The sequence below is a fragment of the Helicoverpa zea genome, chromosome 31 (assembly GCF_022581195.2).
Source record: "Helicoverpa zea isolate HzStark_Cry1AcR chromosome 31, ilHelZeax1.1, whole genome shotgun sequence".
Lineage (NCBI taxonomy): Eukaryota > Metazoa > Arthropoda > Insecta > Lepidoptera > Noctuidae > Helicoverpa > Helicoverpa zea.
The window spans coordinates 2,336,683-2,360,836 of record NC_061482.1 but is presented as its reverse complement, the minus strand read 5'-3'; the positions used below and the strand labels follow the sequence as shown (position 1 = coordinate 2,360,836).

The window sequence follows — 24,154 nt, the reverse complement described above, 5'->3', positions numbered from 1 at the left end:
AATACAATCTTGATTCATTCTCACATTTATTTTCTGCGTGAAATGGAACCACTATTTTGTTTGAGAAAATTTACCTATGGCTGGCTGTCATTCATGGTTTATTTTCGTCATTTGTGAAGTGTATTCATTTCTTTATTGTTGGGGACTTACAAAATTCCTTGTATCCTTGAACTTATTACAAAAAATAGCTAAAAGAAGCGATTTCAACGAATAATTAATTACAACTGATAAAAAAGTGCAATCTTGAAAATCCTTTGTACGAATTCAAAGTTGATTGTGTTGTTATTTTTCACTATATTATTCTGGGACAAAGTCAAGAATGTCTAGATAGTAAATGGCTTCTGCGTATTGTGATTAGGCGTAGAAACGTGTTGTTTTTTTGATATTGCTGAATGAATATGGCACATTTCGGCAAACGCGATGTTACGTACAGCGCTCTGGACAACGAATTAACTCCGCCACTGGCGGGACTGGGTGACACCACGAATGCTCCCCCTACGTTCATCACCCTGGACCACGAGCACGAGGATGCCAACAACGTGATCATCCACAAAGTGCCCAAGAACAAAGGTAGGCAACAATAGCACCATGGCACTAGTCTCTTTGTCTTTGTTCACCTCCACATGAGTTACTTATCATTCGAACAATATTTTGGCGTGTTGTTTTCGCATGCAAGGCCATTTGAAATTTATTGCTGTATCATCAGCTGGGGTGACTGTATTCTGTTTATAAATAACTTTTGTTTGATAATATCGTATTTTGAGTTATTATTGAACATAATTGTCTTGTTTCAGGAGGATGGACTCATATAGAGGATTTAGACTCCTTTTTTACAAGAATGTACAGATATTACGTCCGCGGGGGATTTTACCCGATGATTATGTCTGATTTATTTTATTTGCTGCAATTTATTTTCATAGTGTGGTTTTCCACATTTTTGGTCTACTGTGTAGATTATGCAAAATTGTTTAGAAATGATCCAGATGCCAACAGGAGTGAGAAACTTAGTTTAAATGATGTAATATATCCTCCATCAGTGTGTGTGAACAGCGTAGCCTGGAAGTGGTAAGTAACTATTGTGTACACATGCAATGCGAATTATATTTAAAATAACCCAAATCCTTTAAAAGTTATTATTGCTCAATATCCATTAATATTTTGTAACAATATCCTACAGTATTCCACAACACTTGCAATTGATATTTTACAAGAAAATTTTCATTGCCTTGCAGGGTTTATTAAATTATATTACAGTAGCAATGTTCTAATAGACACATTTGCTAAATAAATAATAAAATCTGTCAAAGACTCCATTGCTAAGTTTAAATTGTCCCAATAGACTTACAACAACTTATACGCACTTGCTATTTTGCTGGTGTTTCTATTGTAACTACTGCCTATACCTTGATGAAATATGGCCTATATTACTTGTTACTTATTATAGTTTTCTAATAGTGAAAGAATTTTTCAAATTGTTTTTGTGGATGTCTACCTTTACAAACTTTTTTTTTCTCTATTAAATCTAGTATAGATTTCTTCAAGCCTTTATAATTTATTGCTATACATATAGAATATGTGCAAAAAATAACTACAATATTATTGAGTGATGCATTAAAGAGTGCATCAATTGCCATTCAACATCAATTTATTCTGTCAATCTTAATGGAATGCCATCCTTTCTGCACATGTAGTGAGCGGTTATGCACATCAATTCTGACATATGCAGTAGCATGTTTGATGTCCCCTGTAGCTAGTTGAATGGATTGGGATATTCTCCCTTATTATGAAAATGTGGTTTATTTGAAACTTTTTACATAATTAGGACAATTTATTGGTTGTATTAATAGTATTGTTCAATTGAAAGTCTTATAGCATCAGCAATTTAGCTTTTCCGCACATTTGCAGCATAACTTTTGTCTTTACAACTGTTAAAATAATCATTTAAGAAAGCCTTTGTCATCTTTTTGTTACTAACTGCGGATTTCTGTAACCTGTCTATCCACTGTTTTGTAATTAGAGATTGCAATAAGACATTTGTCTTTGAAGCTAAGTCAGATTTCGATATCTAATCGCAACAACACGTGCAAGTGGATTGATAGGTCATAGAAATCCATCTGAAGCCAAATATTTGTAGTACAGTTTAATTTTATTGCATTGCGAATGTTATGTGTGAGCTCAGCAAATGTCTACAAGAGATTCAATTTATTTTAGGTGGTGTCTAATTACGCTGTGTGCTGTCATTTGGCTGATGAGGCTGTTTATATCAATATACCATTTATATTATGCCTATGACACCAAATTATTTTATAACAATGCGTTAAAAATTAAAGAGGTGAGTTGACAAAGTAATAATAAACTAGGTTACACTTATCAATATAAAAAATGGCTGGATGCAGCATCATCTTCATCAACCAGAGTTGATCAGATGTTCTGGCAAAGTTTGTGGTTAGGTGGCTGATGCAGGTCTTTTAACCTGAATCCGTCCTTCACCAACCGCATTGAGCAAGCGTGGTGATTAATGCTCAATCCTTCTTTGTGTGAGAAGTGTGCCCAGCCGTGGGACGATAAAAAGGCTGTAACTGTGACAGTCCTTCATTTGATTGTGGTCAGCATTAGGTTTATATCTGGTGTGGATTATTTGCCTCCACCAGATTCTGTTTATCATGTATCTTATGAAAATCCACGGGAGAGGTTTATATTCAGTCATAGTAGACATACTATTGCTGTGATGATGATTAATAAATAAATACATATACATAGTAAGTCTTAAAAATATTGTTACAGTTTATTGATTATTGTATTACAGAGTGATTTAGTTTGGATTAACTGGTCCACAATACAAGACAGAGTGCGAGAGGCACAGCCCGAACATCATATGTGCGTCCATAAGCAAGAGATCAACGAATTAGATATATACCATCGTATACTCAGGTAAGTTATTGTCTTATTTATTTATTGGCATAACTTCTTCCTCCTACCCTGTTCCCAATTTTATTTGGGGTCGGCGCAATATGTCTTCCGCTTCCATTCTTCCCTGTTACTCGGCATACTGACATTCACTCTCTCCTTACTCATGTCACCTTTCAGGCAATATATAATTATCCCATACATAGTTGTACAGTATTTATTGGAACAACAACAGCTTTAAATACAGCGAGGATACAGAAAACTTCATCTCCCAAGCGTTGCCTCAAAGGTATATACAACTAGCTTCCGCCCGCGGCTTCGCCCGCGTCGAGTTCGGTTATATCGCGTTTTCAAGGGAACTCTTCAAAAGTCCGGGATAAAAACTATCCTATGTTCTTTCTCACGGTCAACTCTATCTCTGTACCAAAATTTATTAAAATCAGTTCAGTGGTTTAGACGTGAAAGCGTAACAGACAGATTTACTTTCGCATTTATAATATTAGTAGGGATGACTGTAACTCAGGCATGTCCCGCATCGTGTGTTTACTGGCCAGCAATCAGTTGATTATACATTCCCTACTTATACTTCAGATATATCAATAATTTATGGTTTATACACAGTATGTATGGGTACAGACTTGGGGCTGGCATTTATCTGTTTTTTGTCGCTGTAAGATATGATTTACTCTACTGCAATAACTTTTGTGTGTTAGTTTATTTATATTTATTTATATATATCGACGACCTCGATGGCGCAATGGTCATCATGCCGGACCGCCGAACCTGAGGTCCCGGGTTCGATTCCCGGTTCGGTCGACATTTGTGTGATGAGCATGCTTGTTGGCCGTGGTCTGGGTGTTATGATATGTATTTATAAATATGTATATATGTAGCTATATGTAGTTTATCAGTTGTGTTAGCACCCATAACACAAGTTAATTAATAACTTACCATGGGGCTAACCGACCGTGTGTGAAAAAGGTGTCCCGACATTATTTGTCCCGACATTATTTATTTATTAAGCTTTGTTGCTTGAATGCAGTTTCATCGCCAGATATAAATTTTCCTACACAAGTAAACAGAGTGATGAGAATCTGTGTCTTTAAATTACAGATTTACAAATTATATGGTGGCCATGGTGAATAAAAACCTGCTTCCCCTGCAAATACACGTGCCTTGCATAGGTGACTTTCACTACTTATCCAGAGGATTGCAATGGAACATAGAATTTTTGTTATTTTGTAAGTATGACAATTTTTTTTGTTAATTTTGTAGTAAATCACGTACGCTTTAAGTATGAATTTTAACTGCCTCGTTGGCCTAGCTGTCGCAAGTGCGGCTGCTGAGCACGAGGTCTCGGGTTCGATTCCCGAGTCGGGCCGAAATCGCATTTTGGGTTTTAGAAGACTTTCACAAAGCGTCCCGGAGCCTGGAAGTTGGTGATTGGTATATCCGTGCATCGGAGAACACGTGAATGTTGGTCCTGCGCCTGCTCTCTCTCCGGTCGTGTCGGATTGCCGTCCCATCGCGCTATGAGAGTGAAGGAATAGTGAGTGCACCTGTGTCTGTGCAAATGCTTGTGCACTATAATATGTCCTGCGCAGTTGGCTGATCTCCATCTCGCTCCTTGTAAACCACTGGCACTCAGCTGCATGGGGTTAGACTGGAAGCCGACCCCAACATAGTTGGGAAAAGGCTCGGAGGATGATTAATATGTAAGACCTTGTTTCTGTTCACAGATAGTCCTTGGAGTCCTTGGGAGAACTGTTGGCAGCTGCGAGCATGTTACAAGGATCATTCGAAGCGGATGCTTTTAGCTCGGCAGCTTGAGAGGCAGATCCTTTGGCTGGCGGTAGTCAACCTGCTTCTAGCGCCTCTTATACAAGCCTGGCAGATACTATACTTCTTCTTTAACTATGCTGAGGTTGGTTCAATCATATTCTTGCTAGCGACCCGCCCCAGCTTCGTTGGTTACACTATATTTTTACTAGCGATAACACGGCTTCGCGCATAACAGTATTTCCTAACTATTTGATGCATATTATTATTATACATACAAACATTCTATAAAACCTCATGATAATCGGTTGCGTAGTTTTGAAGATTTAAGCGTACAAAGTCACCCTTTATACTTTTTTTTCGCTTATCTACAGTTATAAGTGCAAATTTGCGTTTGTTTTTGTCGCAGTTCCATCCTAAAACATCTGTCTTGAATTTGATACATTTTTCATAACAGCGGGAAGTAAATAGTATTTGAACATTGTTAAAATGTGTCTGTATTTAGTTATTATGTAATATTTACTGATATTCATGATAATTATAATACCTCTACGGCCCAAATTCAAAGACAACATGAACTTCAGTTTTCTTAAAACAATTGTTTACTATGAATTTTCATGTTCCATTTTTGAAGTAAATGGTTTTTTTATAGTAAAACGGCTAGCGAACTGGTGCCTAAGATATGATAGGATACAATAGTAATTGTTTTTATGTCATGCAAGCCTATGCGATGACTACCCGTCAGAAGTCTGTAGGTCTGACAGCCAGTCATACTTAGGGATATTGGGATGCTGGGCTGGGTTGAGGAGGTCAGATAGGCAGTCGCTCCTTGTAAAGCACTAGTACTCAGCTGCATCCGGTTAGACTGGAAGCCGACCCCAACACAGTTGCGAAAAGTCTCGGGAGATGATGATGCAAGCCTGTGCGAAGAATCTCTTATTTATTCCATCTTGCGTAGTTTTGCCCATTGCGACATGTCCTACTGTATATTGCTTTATTCAATGCCTTGTGTTTATCAATATTATAAACCTTAGTGAGGAACTAGTTTATTCCGGTTCAAACGTGACCTTGACCACTAAATGTTTACCTTGCGTGAATTAATATTAATCAATGGTTTTTTTTTAGTTTTTATTGAACTTGCTGTGTATGTATCGTAAAATATAAGAGTGAAATCTTACAATAATTTTGGAATTTGCTCAATTTTGGAGCAGATATCTTTAATCGATTTAGCTGAAATCATTCAGTACATTAGTAAAGTTTTTTTTACAATAAGCTCGTGCTAACTATGCTAGCGTCTAGAGTGAGTTCACATCAGTATTGCAATGCGAGAGAATAGATATGACCATAAACCACTGGGCTATTGGCGGTATAAAAGAAAACCTTAAGGGTGAGATGTATCGTTTATCTAACTATAACCGAACGGGTGTCAAATTGCCTATTTAACAAATAGGCGGCAAGTATACAGCTCGTTATTATCATCGTTTCACTCAAAAGGTGCCACTCACCCTTCAAATTACATTTTTTCGTCTATTTTATCTGTGTTTATATTTTCTACTGCTGAGCGTAGTCCCAAGGAATGCTAACTATCCCTGTCATAAGCAGCTCGAACCCATCCACTCCCACCTTCTTTAAATCTGCCTACCTTCAGCAGTGGACGGCAATTGCCTGATATGATGATGATGATATTATGTACAATTGCGAATAGTTTGACATTTCAAAATAGTTTTTTTCATATTCCTAATTAAAAAAAAAATACTTTGACTTTGAATTTTTAGACGCTTATGTTAGATTCACTTGTAACAGCTATGCATGTAACAAAATTTTCGAATCTTAATTTGACCTACTTCCCGGTATTCGATTATTCTGAAATTTTGCACATGCTCTGAGTTCTGATGACAATACATTAACAGCTCAGAAACTTCATTTCAAATCCAATATGGCGGCATCCCCAAGATGGCGAACTGGCTGTTTGAAATTATAAGATATGAGAGATTATAAAAAGCGTGTTTTTTGTTTTATATTTGTTATATATTATTTCAGTTAATAAAACGGTCGCCGGCGTCCCTTGGGCTGCGTACATGGTCGTTGTACGCGAGGATCACATTGCGTCACTTCAACGAGCTAGAGCACGAACTCCGGGACCGACTGAACAGAGCTCACAAGCCGGCCACCAAGTACCTCGGAAGTTTCTCCTCGCCCATCACTACTGTCATTGCTAAGTAAGTTACATTTTAATCATTTACTACTAACCCGGCTTCGCACGGGTGCAATGCTGGTGATACCTATAAATCTTCCTCCTCCATCGCTTCTATCAAAAAACTTTTTACAAAAAAATAAAACCACCGACCGACCACCGACTTTACTTAAGAATAGTTTTTTTTTTCAGTGTGGGAGTCGGTTTTATTTTTTGTAAATGTTTTTGTATCGTACTTTAGAGAATCACACTAATAGAATAAAAACGAATGTTTGTGATAATGGCTGAAAAAATGGCCTACTTTTTATTCGGATGAGGGAAGTAGTACCGTCGGGAAGCTGGTGAGACCGTGGTTTTAAACTAGTGTGTAGTTATGTAAATACGCCAGCACTTGGGAAATTGTTTGTTCTTTTTCAAAGTCAAAATGTGTGTTTATTTTGGTATTCGACCGCGATGTCCGTTATCACTGACATCCACGAAACTACTCATTTGTTATGCGTAAAAAATATTGCGCAATGGAGTATATTTTTAGTACTGACTTCTACTTTCTTTTACAACTAGCTTCCTCAGGCGGTTTTACCCTCGTTCCATGGTCATTGCACTGCATACCCGGATGAAATGTACCCTACGGCTACGGCCTTCCTCGATACGCGGGCTATCTAATATTGAAACAATTTTTCACATCAGTGCAGTAGTTCTTGAGTAAGCACATTTCAGCAAGCAAAAAAAGAATTAGCTTTATGTGTAATATTAGTCTAATCTGTTGTAAAATGCCAGAATAGCTGATTTCTGCAGTTTCACTCGCGTCCCGGGGGAACTTCGTTTCGTACCCGGACAAAATATAGCCTACTAGCTTCCGCCCGCGGCTTCACCCGCGTCGAGTTCGGTTATATTACGTTTCCAAGAGAACTCTTCAAAAGTCCGAAATAAAAACTATCCTATGTTCTTTCTCAAGGTCAACCCTATCTATGTACCAAATTTTATTAAAATCAGTTCAGTGCTTTAGACGTGAAGCGTAACAGACGGACAGACAGACATACAGAGTTACTTTCGCATTTATAATATTAGTAGGGATGTTTCTTGGGAAATGTGTATCTTTCCAGTAGTAAAATATTTTTTCAAATCGGAAGTAGTTTAGGAGTTTTTAGAGTGTAATAATTCCTCTTCATTATATTATTAGAAGTAGTTTACCTACTGGCAATGTGCTATTTCTAAAATAGGTTATCTAACTGTTCGTAAGTAGTAAATAGGTAATAGATAAGTGCGCACAAAGGCAAGATAAACAAAGATAGAATTATTGATGGAAACTATGACTTAGCACTTATCTTTGTTATCACGCGTAGATTGTGTGATTTGTAATTTATAGACAAATGTACATGTGTTGATTATTATAATTATTAGTAAACATTCAGTAGCGATCTGTTTAAAATAATATGTACATTAGGGTGCGTCTACACGGCGCATGTAGCTGGAGCAAGTTAACATGCGCAAGTGACAAGAGCACGCGGGTCTGTATTTTGCTTTGGTACATGCGCGAGTCGCTGGACCCGCACGTTTTTAAAATGCATGTAACCTGCGCATATTCCTCAACATGCGCAAGCTACTTGCACCGTGTAGATGCATCCTTAGGTTTACTTGGATAGTCAGAAGCCTGTAAGTCTTACAACCGGTCTTACCTAGTTGTATCGGTTTACCCGGGTAACTGGGTTGAGGAGGTCAGATAGGCGGTCGTTCCTTGTAAAACACTAGTACTCAGCTGCATCCGGTTAGACTAGAAGCCGAGTCCAACGTAGTTGGGTAAAGGTTAGGCAGATGATATTTTGTGAGCTTGTAATAAAAAAAATGCATATTAATGATATTTTGTCTGTTTGGTTCATCATCCTCCTGCCCTTATCCCAATTTTATTTGGGGTCGGCGCAGCATGTTTTCTTCTTCCATACTCTTCTATCTGCCGTCATCTCACAAGTAACATTCTTTCTTACCATATCTACTTTCACACAATCCATCCATCGTTTCTTTGGTCTTCCTCTTCCACTATATCCGTCCACGTTCATACTCATCACCTTCCTCACAACATGACTCTCATCCCTCCGCATCACATGCCCATACCACGACAGCCGGTTTCCACGCAGTTTTTCTGATACCGGCGCTACTTTCAAACTTCCTCTTATATACTCATTCCTCACTCTATCCATTCGCGTAACTCCACATTTTGTCTGTTTGGTTGTAATGGATAAACTCAAAAACTATTGGACCGATTTTAAATATTTTTCACCATTAGAAAACTATATTATCTGCGAGTAACATAGGCTATATTTTATCCCGGTGCGGGCAATAGCTCGGGTGAAACCGCGGGAAAACGGCTAGTAAAATATATCGCAAGAATATTGCCGATCTATTTTTACGTGTCTTTGTTGACATTTCACGTGTAACAAAATATTACTATTTGGCACTTGCTCATGTACTCATTTGTACTGATGACGATGGACTTTCTCTAGGAATGCTTATGTGTGGGTACAGTGTGTATGATAGTTGTGAGTCTGTGTGCGTGACGTTTGTTTATAGGTGTAAGTATAATGCGTAAGGGCATCCTAATGTTGCAGCCTCTGAATCGATACTAATATAGGTAATATAGGGAAAACATATTTTGGTTTATTTGTTTGGTTAAAAGTTCTTTCACCGTGGGAAGCTGTATAACCTAGGCATGTCTATATATTTAGTCCGGTTACGGGAAGAAATTCCCCCGGGACGCGGGTGAAACCACGGGAAAACGGCTAGTAATTTATATGGAGCTTATGTCAAATTTTTATCTCTAATCGAAAATCATTGGATAGATAGGTTATAGAAATTCACGGATAATACTCAGGGGCATCCTCCTTTTGCTTCTTGTATCATCTTCTTTGAAGCATAAGGTATGAATAATGAAACAAATTACTAAATTCTTTCAGGAACGTGGTATTTCTATCGGCGAGCGTGCTTGGCGTGCTGGTCGTGTTATCCGTGTACGACGAAGATGTATTAACTGTGGAGCATGTGCTCAGCATCATCACTATACTGGGCTGTATTCTAGCTGGTGCCAGGTAAGACATATCTACCTTTTATTATTTGACTAGTGACCCGTCCCTGTTTCGCACGGGATAACAGTATTTCTCCACTATTTAATGTATATTGTTATACATATAAAGCTTCCTCTTCAATCACTCTATCTATTTAAAAAAATCGCACGAAAATCGGTTGCGTAGTTTTGAAGATTTAAGCGTACATACGGGGACGGAAAAAGCGACTTTGCTTTATGCTATGTTGTGAAGTTTAGGCGTTTTATCCAAGGGTATGTCACCATAGTGGCGGTAAGTCCCCTCTTTGAGGAGTGGCTCGGGAGGAGTCAAGGCGAAGAATTATTGTTCGAAAGTTACCCCGGCCCTGGTACATAAAATGCCTACGAAGGAACATGATGGGTTTTAGTCAGTAAGAGTCTGACACTCCGTCACCGCTGCTAACCCACGGAGGGAGGGGTCATTTGATGATTTGCCATAAACTAAAGGCTTTTTATGCAGGTGAATTTGATATTGTAGCTTTTATATATAAAAGTTATGTCTTTTCGTAAATGTATGTGACCTTTAAAAGCGAATCTTTTGAAGACTGCTTATTTATCCCGATTGGAAACAACCCATGCTTATTCTGAACTCGACTCGCTTTGTGGGTTTTCTTAAAATTTCACACAGCAGCCCATAGTCTGGAAGTTGGTGATAGCATTTATAATAAAAATTTGGAATTTTGTTTTGTTCGAATATACCTCTAGATCTCTCAACATGGAGTGTCACTATTAACTACGTAACCGAGTTCTTAATCGAAATTCCAGGGCCCTAATAGGTGACGAGGAGCGGTTAGGTGGTGGGTGCACGGGCCCCGCGCGTGGTGAAGAGTTGTTCGTCCAAGTGTTGGGCCACGTGCACTACCTGCCTGCGGCCTGGAGAGGCCGGGCCCATACCAAGGATGTGGCGGCCCATTTCCAACAGCTGTTCCAGTTTAGAGCCGTATGTATAGTTTCATTCATAATTTGCAAGTTTTGGTCTCAGATATTTTAAAGGCGGTAAAATGTCTACATTTAGCCGAGAAAGCTTTTTGTAATATTGTAACCAAATATATTTTTATGATTGGTTAACGCTCAAGCCTTCTCCGTGTGAGAGGACGCCTGTGCCCAGCAGTGGGACGATAAAAAGGCTGTAACTTGTTTTTTTTTTTTTACCAAAGATTAATATTTTTCCGTATCCACATAAGAAGAGTGTGTTTTGTTTAATACTAGTACAACTATTATTACCACTCATTCCTGAATTAAATTACAATAACAAATACTGGCTGCTGATTTCAACCGCATTACCTTGAAAATATTCCGGATAAGAAGCCTACTCATAGCCTTTCTCGACGAATGGTCTGTCTAACACTGAAATCATTTTTCAAATCGCCGTAGTAACCATGATTAGCACAATAATTTAGCTTTATAAAATTACTTATATGGTGGGTCCACACAATACCAAGTTCACACAGACCTTCATAGAATTTTGTCTGCGCAATAAATCGGGCATATAAAAGTCTGTATCAATATGTATGTAAGAAAATCTTGGGATCTTAATTTGACGCACTTCCCGGTCTTAGATCAGGTTGAAATTTTGCGCACGCTCTGAGTTCTGATGACAATACATGACTAGCTAAGGAACGTCATTACAAATGCAATATGGCGGCCTCCCAAAGATGGCGGACTGGCTGTTACAAATCCACCCCCATGATATGGGTATCAAATGAAAGAGTCAGGCTGTCAGGAACACGAAAAAATTTGTCACGTGACTTAAATTCAAAAAGTATTTAATATAAATAACAAAGAAAGCGTGGAGCGCATTGTACACAAAGAGTAAAGATTACATAAATGCTCCACGCTTTCTTTCATCAAATGAAAGTCCTCATTATTTTAGAATTTTTAAAACCGTGTTTTTTTACTATTTTTATTTAATACTTTTTACCCAGGTGTACATCTTGTTCGAGCTGCTGAGTCCGCTCCTGTGCCCGCTCATACTGTTCTCGCTGCGATCCCGAGCCCTGGATATTGTGGACTTCTACAGGAATTTCACCGTCAGCGTGCTGGGCATCGGCGATGTTTGCTCATTTGCTCAGGTGAATAATTCTTTAAATATTACTAGCTTCTGCCAGATTTCACCCGCATCCCGTGTGAATCCCTGCACGAAATCTAATAAAAAGTAGCCTAAAGCCTTCCTCGATAAATGGGCTATATAACGCTGAAGTTGAATTTTTCAAATCGGAGTAGGAGTAGTTCCTGAGATTAGTGCGTTCAAAAAAACTCTTCAGCTCTATAATATTAGTATAGATTTTCTTTATTTCAGGCAAGTTACGCTAAATTGGTCATAGCAATGAATTTTAATGCAATATTTATTTAACATCCTCAACAGTAGTTCACAACTAGTCTTACCTAGGGGTATTGGGTTGCCGGGTAACTGGGTTGAGCAGGTCAGATAGGCAGTCGCTCCTTGTAAAACACAGGTACACAGCTGCATCTGGTTAGACTGGAAGCCGATCCTGAAATAGGAAAAGGCTAGACACACAATTTGTCCACAGTTTTATTTTAGACTTTCATTCTTTAGGTATTTTTTTATTTGATTTTATAGGCTGGTCTGTAATCACTGGAAATGTGCCTGAATGTATTTAAAATGGTGAATATTTGATTTCAGCTCGACATCCGTAGACACGGTCACCCAGATTGGCACACACCCGGCAAGTTGAAAGGTGAGCTTAAATTCATTATTTTATTTGTCATTGTAACAATAAGTATTTACAAAGATGTTTCAAAATGTATGGAGCCCCGGTCCCCTCTTTATACAGCATACTAAAAAACCGGCCAAGTGCGAGTCGGACTCGCGCCCGAAGGTTTCCGTACCATTATTTATAAAGGAGCGAAAAATCACGTTTGTTGTATGGGAGTTCCCCAAAATATATATCTTATTCTAGTTTTCAGTATTTGTTGTTAAAGCGGCAATATAAATACATCATTTGTGAAAATTTCAGCTCCCTAACTATCACGGTTCATGAGATACAGTTCTCATGTCAATAGCTAAGAAGCGTCTACAAATGCAATTAATCCAAAAATATCAGTGCGTGCTAAAGCGTGGTTTTTAATTTTTTAAACTACATTTCTCAGGTGGTAACGGCAACACTCAATACGACCAAGGCGAGGGTGGCAAGACCGAGTTGTCTCTGGTCGCGTTCTCATGTCGCCACCCGGGATGGCAACCCACTGAGCCTTCGCAGCGTCAGTTCCTGCGGTCACTGCGCCAAAGCATGCATCATGCTATACCGGCTAATAATCATCTTGTAAGTAGAAATTATTTCCTTTTTATTATTTATTTTTATCAATCATAAAAATTTGTTTTTTTTCGCGGTGTCACTATTGGGTCGGATCTGCTAATTTTACTTCTACATACGATTGATATTCAACTGAGAATCAATCACGACTCGATTACGATTGAAGCGTATATGGTATTCCGCATTTTTTTTTAATAAACGTTTTTATCCTTTTTTGTGATTCAATATGAATTATATTGTCAGTAAATTATTGTAGGATAGATTATTCTATAGACCACATGGTAGAATGAATGAAATGAATTTGGAATACGATTGGTCTTATATTAGTAGCAGAATGCCTGCTAAGGTTAGAACTGCTATTGCGATTCAATTGTTATTTAATCACCATATTATGATATTATCAGAATTTAGCTTGTGGAGCTCAGGGAATGTAATTGCTGGCTGACACAATAAGTGAGTAATCGTGTTTCTCAGCGCGTTCGAAGTAGCGTATGGCGGCATGCTTCATATACTGGCGGATGGTAGGGATTTTTAGGTCGAGATGAAGAATTTCATTTCGAACATAATAGGGAGTTCCTATGATATATTTCTAAGTATATCTTAGACACCATTGACTGTGTTTCGGATGGCACGTTAAACTGTAGGTCCCGGCTGTCATTGAACATCCTTGGCAGTCGTTACGGGTAGTCAGAAGCCAGTAAGTCTGACACCAGTCTAACCAAGGGGTATCGGGTTGCCCGGGTAACTGGGTTGAGGAGGTCAGATAGGCAGTCGCTTCTTGTAAAGCACTGGTACTCAGCTGAATCCGGATAGACTGGAAGCCGACCCCAACAGGATTGGGAAAAAGGCTCGGAGGAGGGAGTTCCTATGATTTTCCGTAAAATGCGGTTTTGAAGGGCCTGCATTCTGTGAATGCGGTGATGTTTTGCCTGTGCGAACACTGGGCAAGCATACATCATGATGGGGCGTATGCACGATACGTAGAGGCGTAACTTGCATTTAAGAGATAATTTGCTCTTTGAATTGAGCAAGAAGTGCAATCTACCGTACACAAAGGCTGCCCTAGAGCGCACCTTACGTATGTGCTCGGCGAATGAGAGGCGCTGGTCTAAGATTACACCTAGGTATTTGGCATGCTCCTTCCAAGGAATCGGCCTACCAAACATGGTGACTGGCGTGCCGAGTCGTGCGCGCGCGCTGCTTTATATAAGGTCTACCGCTGACACATCGATGGTGGCGCCGCCACATATATTTAACTCCTATGTCTAGATTACATCCTCATGAATTTTCAGCTAACCGTCAGTTGCACAAAGCTCCATTAAAGTTAATGCTTCTTTAATTCTTTCTTTAATAATGTTTAATTTAATATTTGTGTTATGTATAATTAATTAGATTGTAATTGTATTCTCTCGATTGTTGGTAATTTTATTGAATTGTTTGAAATGACACTTTTAAATGTGTATGACTTACGCTTTAATATTTATTTTTTATGTATGTCAATGTAGTATATACCAGTGTCAACTCAAAATTTGCATACCGATTAAGCGGTGAGATAAGCATGTACTTTATGAAACCTTACCAAAACACCTGTACCTAATACCGTGTCTCAGCAAATAAAGATTCTTATTCATAAATCTACTGCTGACTCTTTCTTTGTCAACCTAATGTTTATCTATAATTTTAGCTAATTTTAGCAATAGATTTCATGAAAATTTAATTTTAATAGAGCTTTGTGCAACTGTCGGTAAATCTTTTCAGTTGTTCTTGAGTTATAAGTTGTGTGTATTTACTATAAGTTTTAAATTGGTAAAAAATATACAGTTTTTATAAGAAACTTTGAAAAATCACTCTACATTTTTTCAAAATACTGGATAAGAATCATTTTTTCAAATTCAAAATACGTTTTATTCAAATTAGACTAATTAACAAGCACTTTTCGAACAAAAAACAGCCCCAAAACGCCGCTTTTCGTCATTTCTTATGTGTTTTTGCTGGAATGAAGAAGTGGCACAACAAACTCCCCAGCAACACATGTCTGTTTATTAGGTTTGAAGAACCAAAATATAAGTTCATGTTTTTAGTATTTTATAGATATACCAGTAAGATCCTTTTAAATTAAAACTTTTTTGAAATCTATTGTTTTTTTGTACCTTTTATCTTGTTGACAAAGAAAGAGTCAGCAATAGATTTAAAGAAGTTTTAACTTTAATGTTTTTTTCTGCAACCGACGAATCCTACTTATATTATAAATGTGAAAGTTTGTGAGAATGTATGGATGTATGTTTGTTATTCAATCACGCAAAAACGGCTGGACCGATTTGATTGAAATTTGGTTTGTATGTACTTATTATCAACACACCACGCGGGCGAAGCCGCTGGCGGAAGCTAGTAGACTATAAAAACATTGAAATCCTTCTCTGCACGAAGAATCTTATTCAGTGCAATTTAAGCAAAGCACTGTTTCCCAGCATTTATTGGTTTTATAAGGCCTTAATGGGCAAAAGGCCTTTTCAAAAATTTGATTATTATTACAAGTGTGCCGAGCACTTTAGTACTGAGTCACTCGTCGTTCGGAGTATATAGTACTGCTGAGTGAACGATACCCATAGACATAATATTAGTAAACAGGACTGCGCATATAAACCCAAAAAACGAGCCGAGTGAAACAGTTAGTACGGAGGCTGTCTGTCCCTTTCTAATAGGGTGACTATGAGATTAAGCTATGTGAGACAAATCCGAATTTGCTAAGATTATTAAACGCAGATTGGTATTGAAGTTTTAACTTACGCAGTTTGTGACCTTAAGATACTTATAAAGGCTTTTAATAATTAGCGGGAATTAGCAGTATAAAAGCAGGAAGATTCGAAGTGAAGACTGTTTTTTTTGTATTTCTACTTCATATATAGACTGCTGAGCCATTTATGTCGCCTTTCTTCATTTTTCATATTTTCACTCATTACAAGAATTCATGGGCACCCTAGTTGTTTGGTTTACGAAAATGTTATTATTAGCTTACCTGTGGAACGATATATTGCAACCACCATAGGATTCACTTTTAAAGGTATAAACGCAACACTTTTTCACCATTTAAATAGTTTAAATTGATTTAATACAAAAAATATAAACAAAATTTTAAATGCTGATTACGCGCCAAGAATGTTCAGGGTTACCGCTAGAAAAAAAAAAAAAAACAAAATAAAAACTTATGTTGTTTATGTTTTAAGAATAATAATTTATATAAATAATTTATTCGTATAAGAAATTAATGCGATTTTTATTAATTTGTTACTTACAATTGTTAAAATAAGATAAAAATATATGTGATTCAATTGTTTTTTTGGGAAGACAAACACATCATTGATCACAACATTTTTTTATGCTGGCAAGGTGTTAGAAAGAGACAAACGGCCTCCGTTCTAACTATCCCTCTCGGCTCGGATTTGCCTCTGTGTATTATGCAACAAATTTAGTACCTTATTGCGTTGGAATAGAGTTCAATTTCGTAAATATATATTTCGAGCGTGCGCAATCTTGTTTATTATATTACATCTATGACGATACCATACCGCGATTCAGGAAACGAGAACTTTGAACAGCGCCATCTAGTGGACACTTGAAACAAAGTCGCTTTCTCTGTCCCTGTATTACTATGTATGCTTAAATCTTTAAAAATAGGCAACGGATTTTGATGCGGTTTTTTTTAATAGATAAAGTGATTGGAGAGGAAGGTTTATATTAGAGTTGCCACGAATAGTGATTTGGCTGAATACCGAATATTCGGCAGCACTGTCGGCCAAAGCGCCGAATATCCGGCCGCCGAATATTCGGCGCAAAATAGGTACATGTTGTTGAGCACGTGCCGCGCCGTGCGTAGGTAAAAAATAAAGAGACGAGTTGCAACCTGTCTTCCTTTATTCCGATGCATAGGCGTAGGTAATGATGAGGCCGAATAGGCCGAATACCGAATAGTTGCCGAATATTCGTGGCATCTCCAGTTTATTTGTATTATAACATCCATTAAATAGTGGGGAAATACTGTTATTCCGAGAGCCGGAGCGGGTCGCTAGTACTAAGTAAATAATTCGTGGATATAATATTAATTTGCCAAATCAGCTATTGTTTGAGTATTATTGTCGTGTAAGACGGCTATAATTGATACGGATATAATTGAATGACGGATGATATTATTCAGAAATGTTCTTTCTTATTATATTTGCAACTACTCACACAATTTTTTTAACATTACAGTCAAGCGTAGTTTTTGTGATTTTTATTTTCTTCTATATCTCTCTTTTTTACATTTAATAGGCAATATTTTCTAGTTTCCATTTTCTTACTTTTTTTTTTGTTTCCATTCACAAAGTTTGATACTCGACACACATTTATCATATTTAAGTAATTACAATACTGACTTCTGAAGATATTCCTATATTCATTGTTTATCAATCTACTGCCTTTCGACATCAATTAAAAACATCTATGTATTTTGAGTTCATATCCTATTATAATATGAATGACAACAATAAGTACAAATTTTCCGACGCCCTTTATTAGCTTTAAGTTTCTTTTTTATCTGATTATAGATTAAGTTTACGTTGAAATAATGGACAGTTTATAATGTTGATTGTTATTAATTATTTCAGAACAAGACGATGTTGGGCTCGTATATACAGCAGAGCCTGTTTGGTGCTATAACGCCTTTACCAGCCGTTCTCTCGTACTACCCGCAGCAGAAACAGCAGTATAGATTACCAGTAAGTATATCAGAATCATCATCTTTCGAGCCTTTTTCCCCAAGAATGTTGGGGTCAGCTTCTAGTCTAACCGGATGCAGCTGAGTACCAGTGCTTTACAAGGAGCCACTGCTGTACACTATCTGACGTTCTCAACCCGGTTACCCAGGCAACTCAATACCCTTTGGTAAGACTGGTGTCAGACTTACTGGCGCCTGCATACCTGTATCGACTGCCAAAGATATTCAATGACAGTCAGGACCTACAGTTTAATGTGCCATCCGAAACGCAGTCATTGGTGTCCAAGATTTACTTAGATAGTACATACAAACTTAGAAAAGTTGCATTTGTACTTGCCTGACCTGGATACGAACCCACGCCCTCATACTTGAGAGATTGGTTCTTTAACCACTAGGCCACCACGACTTTTTTTTTTATTGCAACACACAACAAGAATCTGAAAAACCCAGATTATGCAAGAAAATAAACTACAGCATTTCCACAAATAAATACCTCTTTTTTTATTATAGGACATGGATGAAACAAGTGACGAAGATGAAGACCTCGCAGCAGGTCCCGCTCATCCACCCGGGGTCACGAGCCCCACTGGGTCGTTAGGGCTTGCGGGGGTCAGTTCAGTGTTAGGGGCTAGTGCCATGAGTATGGAGGCGCCGAGACAGCCTGGGGATGACACGCAAGATATGTCTGTTAGCACTCTACATTTGTATGATCTGCATTTGACACAGGTATGTTATATAATTGAAGAGTAAACGATAGGTTTAAAGAATTTTATTCTCATAAAAACATTTACAGTTCATTTAAACTGAGACACAAATAGTTAATATCAATAATAAATATCCTAAATGTTTGGATCTGGTGCGTTGACGACGTCATCGGTTACATGTATTAATTTAGATTTAAATATATTTATACTTTCACACTTCTTTAATTCTTCTGGTAAATTATTGAACAGTCAAAAATAATTATAACCCTGTTTAGCATTGTATGAAACTTTCTGGTCGATAATTTAGATAATAATGGAGTCCTATCCAATCGTTGCTCTTGGTGACTGTTTTTATGTCGGTGCATGACATTATAGTGCATGAACATGCATTTGCTTGGACACAAGTGCACTCACTATTGCTTTACTCTCATAGCCCGACAGAACAGCTATTGGGCACGATGATAAATTGGATGTAAAGAGATATCGGGACCGATATTTATATGCTCTCCGGTCTCCAATAATATTGTACATGAATAAAAATGAAGGGACAACGTATTTAAAACACAACATTAAAGAATACTAATTATTCTCAAAAAATAGTCTTAACAAATTACGCTACTTAACGGGCAAAATGACTACCATACTATTTTACGATCGTTTCTGGTGGCGTGGGAGTACCACCGCTAAGACGAGCCAAGCAAAGCGCAAGAGTACTTTACCTTTTCACGACCATCTTTCAAAAATGTATGTCTAATATTTTATAATGGACATTCCAGGCAGGTCAAAACGTATCCTGCTGCACAAACAAATGTAGCGAACGCCGCCCCACCCGGTGGGGCAGCACTGAAGGTGAAGAGACCCCGCTTCTCCATCGACCATAACACCGGCCGCCAGCCCCGATTGGAACCCATCCCGTCTGGGTATGACAAACAATGTACTGTTTTATATGCACTTACGATCTTTTTCTTATGAAATATCGCGCTTTCTTATCCACCCCGTCTGGGTATGACAAACGAAATACTGTTTTATATGCACTTATGAAAAATACGCGCTTTCTTACCCACCCCGTCTGGGTATGACAAACAAAATACTGCTTTATATGCACTTACGACCTTATGAAATTTAAGCGCTTTTTTAAAAGTATGTAATACCTTTTTATGAAATGGTATGTCGTATATGCGCTTGCGACTCTTTTTTGTGCAATCTGGGCGTATCTTCATGTTGTATGGTTGAAATAAGTCGTTTTAGTTAGTCGCGGGTTTTTGTTGGGATATCGTCCCCGTAGAGCGAAAAGTCACTAAGTCCGAAAAAGAAGGAAATTAGTTATCAATGTCACCTTGATGACATTGTGATTGTGATTTTGATGACATTTATAACTCATTTAAATTTTTTTTCGGACTTAGTGACTTTTCGCTCGCGCTTTCGACCTTTTAAAGCCGACCTCACGACTTACGACCCTTTTAATGACGACTTTTAAGTCTAGAAGTGTGTTCAAATTAAATATCGTGTTTACGCTGTTTTATGTTGGGATACGATTTTTTTTTATTTGGGTGTCCATCTTGTGGCATGTCTATACATTGTTTTAAGTGGAGAATATCATTTTTCATTATGGTTATTTTTTTGTGAGTTCTATGTAAGTTCATTTTGCTGGAATAATGTATGGACTCTGTCTTATGTAAAGATACGATGTTTGACTTCTGGCGTTTACTCTTTTCAGCCATGAAGTGTACTTATAATGAATTATATACCATGCACATTTCTGATCATACGACCCTTAACTTCTAGTCTTAAAATGACTTATGTACGCTGTATTTCAAGTGAAGATACGCCCATAGACTTCGATGAGGTCATTGCTTTTACAAGATTGTAAATGTATATAAAACGGTATGTAATTTAGAAACGTGGGAGAGTTTCCAGTCAAGTTCAGCAAAGGAATTATCGACCATTGGACATACTATTTGCTACTTTTCACTAAATTCTACATAGACGAAGTTTCTGAACTTGCCTAGATAATCTCCCATATTTCTAAATGAATTCAACATAATAATAATTTCGAACTTTCTGAACGCAAGTCGTATTCAGACTATGCTCAATTCACTGACGATTTTATATTGTTTTTATTAATTTTAAGTAAAGTGGCCCGAAATCGTTCTTTAGCTAATTAACACGAATTTGAAATGAAGCAATAAAACCCGTGAGAGATGTTAATGTTACCAGTTAGAAAATAAGTATGTTGTAAGTACCCCAATTGTAAAGTATTGTACACTCTGGCTGAGGCACGTAGCATTGTTGGATTCTGAACTTTATTTCCATTATATAAAGCTCAAAATTACTTAAAAAATGATACAAAAAAATCTCGTTCCAAAGTTGCAAATTAATGTGTACCTTAAACAGTGGCAATTAAGTTCAGTATGCAATGATTGACTTGAGTAGCCTTTCGCCTAAAATTGCAAATGAAACCACCATTTTGGTCCACCATACTCAAAATTTTATGTCAGTGTCAAGGGTTGGGAACGGGGCTATTGTTATATGACGTCTGTTTATATTGTATTTCACACTTTATAAATAATTCTAGAATCTTAAAACGCACATTGATAGGTCTTTACGAGACAAGTTTTTAATGTACATTTAAGGGTAGGACGTAACTTACTCAGGTGGACTAGTAAGGCCCTTGCAATGACTCTAGTGTTCAATTTGCAATATTTTTTATTCCGAGCAATTTTGTATGAAAACTTAGCGAACCAGTATCCCTAGGCCTCAGGTTTCCTTTCATTTACTCTTAGATTTTTATACATAATATTTAATTTACGATATCCACGTCCAAATTTTATGATAGTGACTTGAATAACAGCTGACGAATTACTAAGTAATGAAAACGTGATGTGAGAACCATTTTTATCTATTACCCAAGTGTGCAGAAGAGTATAGGCACGTACACTACGCGTGTCTCATAAAACTTCGCTAAATGCTTTATCAAACACTTAGATTTAGAATGTATTCATTAAAACTTTAAATAAAAAAGCAATATTACATTATGACATTAAGAAATTCTTAGGATAGCAAGACGAGTTTCCATTTTTCATATAACAAGCCAAATATAAATAGAACATGACAATATAATATTAAAACAACTACATAACATACATGTAAAGAAATATTGCCTTTTAATCAATTGACATGTAATCATCAGCACGAATCTTGAGCGCTGACCTTCACCTGCGCAGGAGTAATTATTGGGTCCCTTTTGTGGTATAAAGTGAGGCGCCGGGGCGTTGTAAAGCGAGGATTGGCCCGCAGCGCATCGCGCATAACTATAATAATAGTAATCGGGCATTAATAGTTCCTTTCGCCTATGCAAAAATATTTCATGTGCCTGAAAAAGAAAGAGAAAATAAACAAATATAGTGAGACTTTCGAAGCTTCAGTAATTTCAAAGGTTTTTAAATTGATAGTTCGTAAAAAAATAGTTTATTTTCAAAGTTCTGTGTTAAAAGTTGTCATATACATTTACACCTATAAAAAACTAGACCCGAGATTTAGAAATTCATCTCAGAATAAATCGTATGGTTAAGGTGATTGCTTCGACTGGTAGCTTTTAATCGGAATATCATCATCCTCCGAAATCCGAGCCTTTTTCCTTACTATGTTGGGGTCGGCTTCCAGTCTAACCGGATGTAGCTGAGTACCAGTGCTTTACAAGGAGCGACTGCCATATCTGACCTCAACCCAGTTATCCGGGCAATCCAATACCCGTTGGTTAGTCTGGTGTCAGACTTACTGGCTTCTGACTACCCGTAACGACTGCCAAGGATGTTCAATGACATCTTGCTGATATAATAGTGCCTATATCAGATTACATTTGAATTGTAAGAACTTTCGGAGATAAACAAGCATATCAAAAATTACTTCGAAGTATATTATAACCGCGAATGATGAGATCACGCCTCATATCGAATGTTAACTTAAGTAAAACATCGAAAAAACATTTTATATTTGATCTAGCTTCTGCCAGCGGTTTTACCCGCATTCCGAGGGAACTTCAGCACAAACCCTCATAAATAGTATCCTATATCTTTTCGCGATAAATAGGCTATATAAGGGTTCATCTACAAGGTCCAAGTAGCTTGCGCATGTTGAGGCACATGCACAGGTTACATGCATTTTAAAAAGGTGCGCGTCCAGCGACTCGCGCATGTACCGAAGCAAAATACTCACCCTCCTGTAACTGCCTGCTCTTGTAACTTGCGCATGTTAACTTGCTCCAGCTACATGCACCGTGTAGACACACCCTAACACTGAAAGAATTTTTCAAATTGGACAAGTAGCTCCAATTTGAAAAGTCACAGGCCAGAAGAGTTTGTATTATTATATTAGTACAGATTTCCCGCTACCAGTTGAAGTATTGACCTTAAATGTAACAATTGGGCAGGTGACAACAAAATCTATATCGTGACAAATTCACATTTCTAAGGAACATTTTATTTTAAACATTTTGACGTACCTAATTGGTTAAACTATTCACATATACAGACATACATACACAGTGTCATATACATTTTTATATGAATTTAGTTATCATAATATAACAACAGTACCTTTACATTTTGATAATACATACAGCATGCAAATTCCTTTCTATTATGTAGTTACATATTCGCTAGATACATACCTAGATATTACATTTTATACATACATTTTTCACATAAAATTCGACATTATATACATTAATTATTCAAGTAATTTTGCGATTTTATATTTGACATATTCAAGAACAAATAATGTAATGATCGATAAATATTGCAATGTTCATACAAAATCAAAACAGAATTTTATTCTTTACAATTCTTCATTACATTTATAAAAAACAGATTTATGATTCATTAATGTGCCTGTTCTACGATTCAGTAAAAGAGATACACACGTGCACTTAATATACAAATCATTATTATACAAGCTGTTGATTTGCATCCGTGCCATAGTAAAGGACGTAATTATATTAATGATTCTCAACCCAAATCAACAAAAAAATTGGTACGAAAATTTTTGATTTTAATTTTTTTTCGGAAATTCGTCAATGCCACCTACCCGTTTTCAAACTCGGCGCGTGTGTTACTGGCCTCAAAACTGTGCTGCGCCCTCATACAAACGTAAACACAAAGCATTCGCAATGATCACTCATGAATTTCATTCATAAAATTGGATTATTCCTGAAATACTATGACATTACAATGACATAAAAAGCAGCGCATATTAACTATTTCCCGTTAACTGTAATTCCAATCGATTATTTACGTATTTTATGTCCTCCTGCTGACGTATGGCACAAATGCAAATCAACACCTTGTATATAAATAAAATTACAATAGAAATTATATCAAAATAGTGAGCAAGTTTTAAACAATACTAGCCATTTACATAGGAGTTGTATGATCAAGTAGTTTTCATGCC

The 24,154-nt window shown here is 37.2% G+C and overlaps 1 protein-coding gene across 1 annotated transcript; it reads left to right on the top strand.

Moving 5' to 3' along the window:
* On the top strand, positions 1–20,012 carry LOC124645144 (autophagy-related protein 9A). Its single transcript, XM_047184897.1, has 15 exons — positions 1–570; positions 795–1,065; positions 2,212–2,332; positions 2,807–2,931; positions 4,021–4,148; positions 4,647–4,831; positions 6,727–6,905; positions 9,829–9,960; positions 10,740–10,914; positions 11,900–12,046; positions 12,619–12,673; positions 13,086–13,258; positions 17,893–18,003; positions 18,513–18,728; positions 19,483–20,012. Exons 1-15 carry the CDS (start codon positions 393–395, stop codon positions 19,585–19,587), a joined length of 2,301 nt encoding a protein of 766 aa, XP_047040853.1. The 5' UTR covers positions 1–392; the 3' UTR covers positions 19,588–20,012.
* The last annotated feature ends 4,142 nt before the right edge of the window (positions 20,013–24,154 follow it).

What these genes read in the sequence shown, in the direction of transcription:
- LOC124645144 (XM_047184897.1), top strand. Translation starts at nt 393, where the DNA reads ATGAATATGGCACATTTCGGCAAACGCGATGTTACGTACAGCGCTCTG. An exon ending in TCTTCTTTAACTATGCTGAG is followed by an intron (nt 4,832 to 6,726) that starts GTTGGTTCAATC and finishes ATATTATTTCAG; the next exon opens with TTAATAAAACGGTCGCCGGC. An exon ending in ATGTTTGCTCATTTGCTCAG is followed by an intron (nt 12,047 to 12,618) that starts GTGAATAATTCT and finishes ATTTGATTTCAG; the next exon opens with CTCGACATCCGTAGACACGG.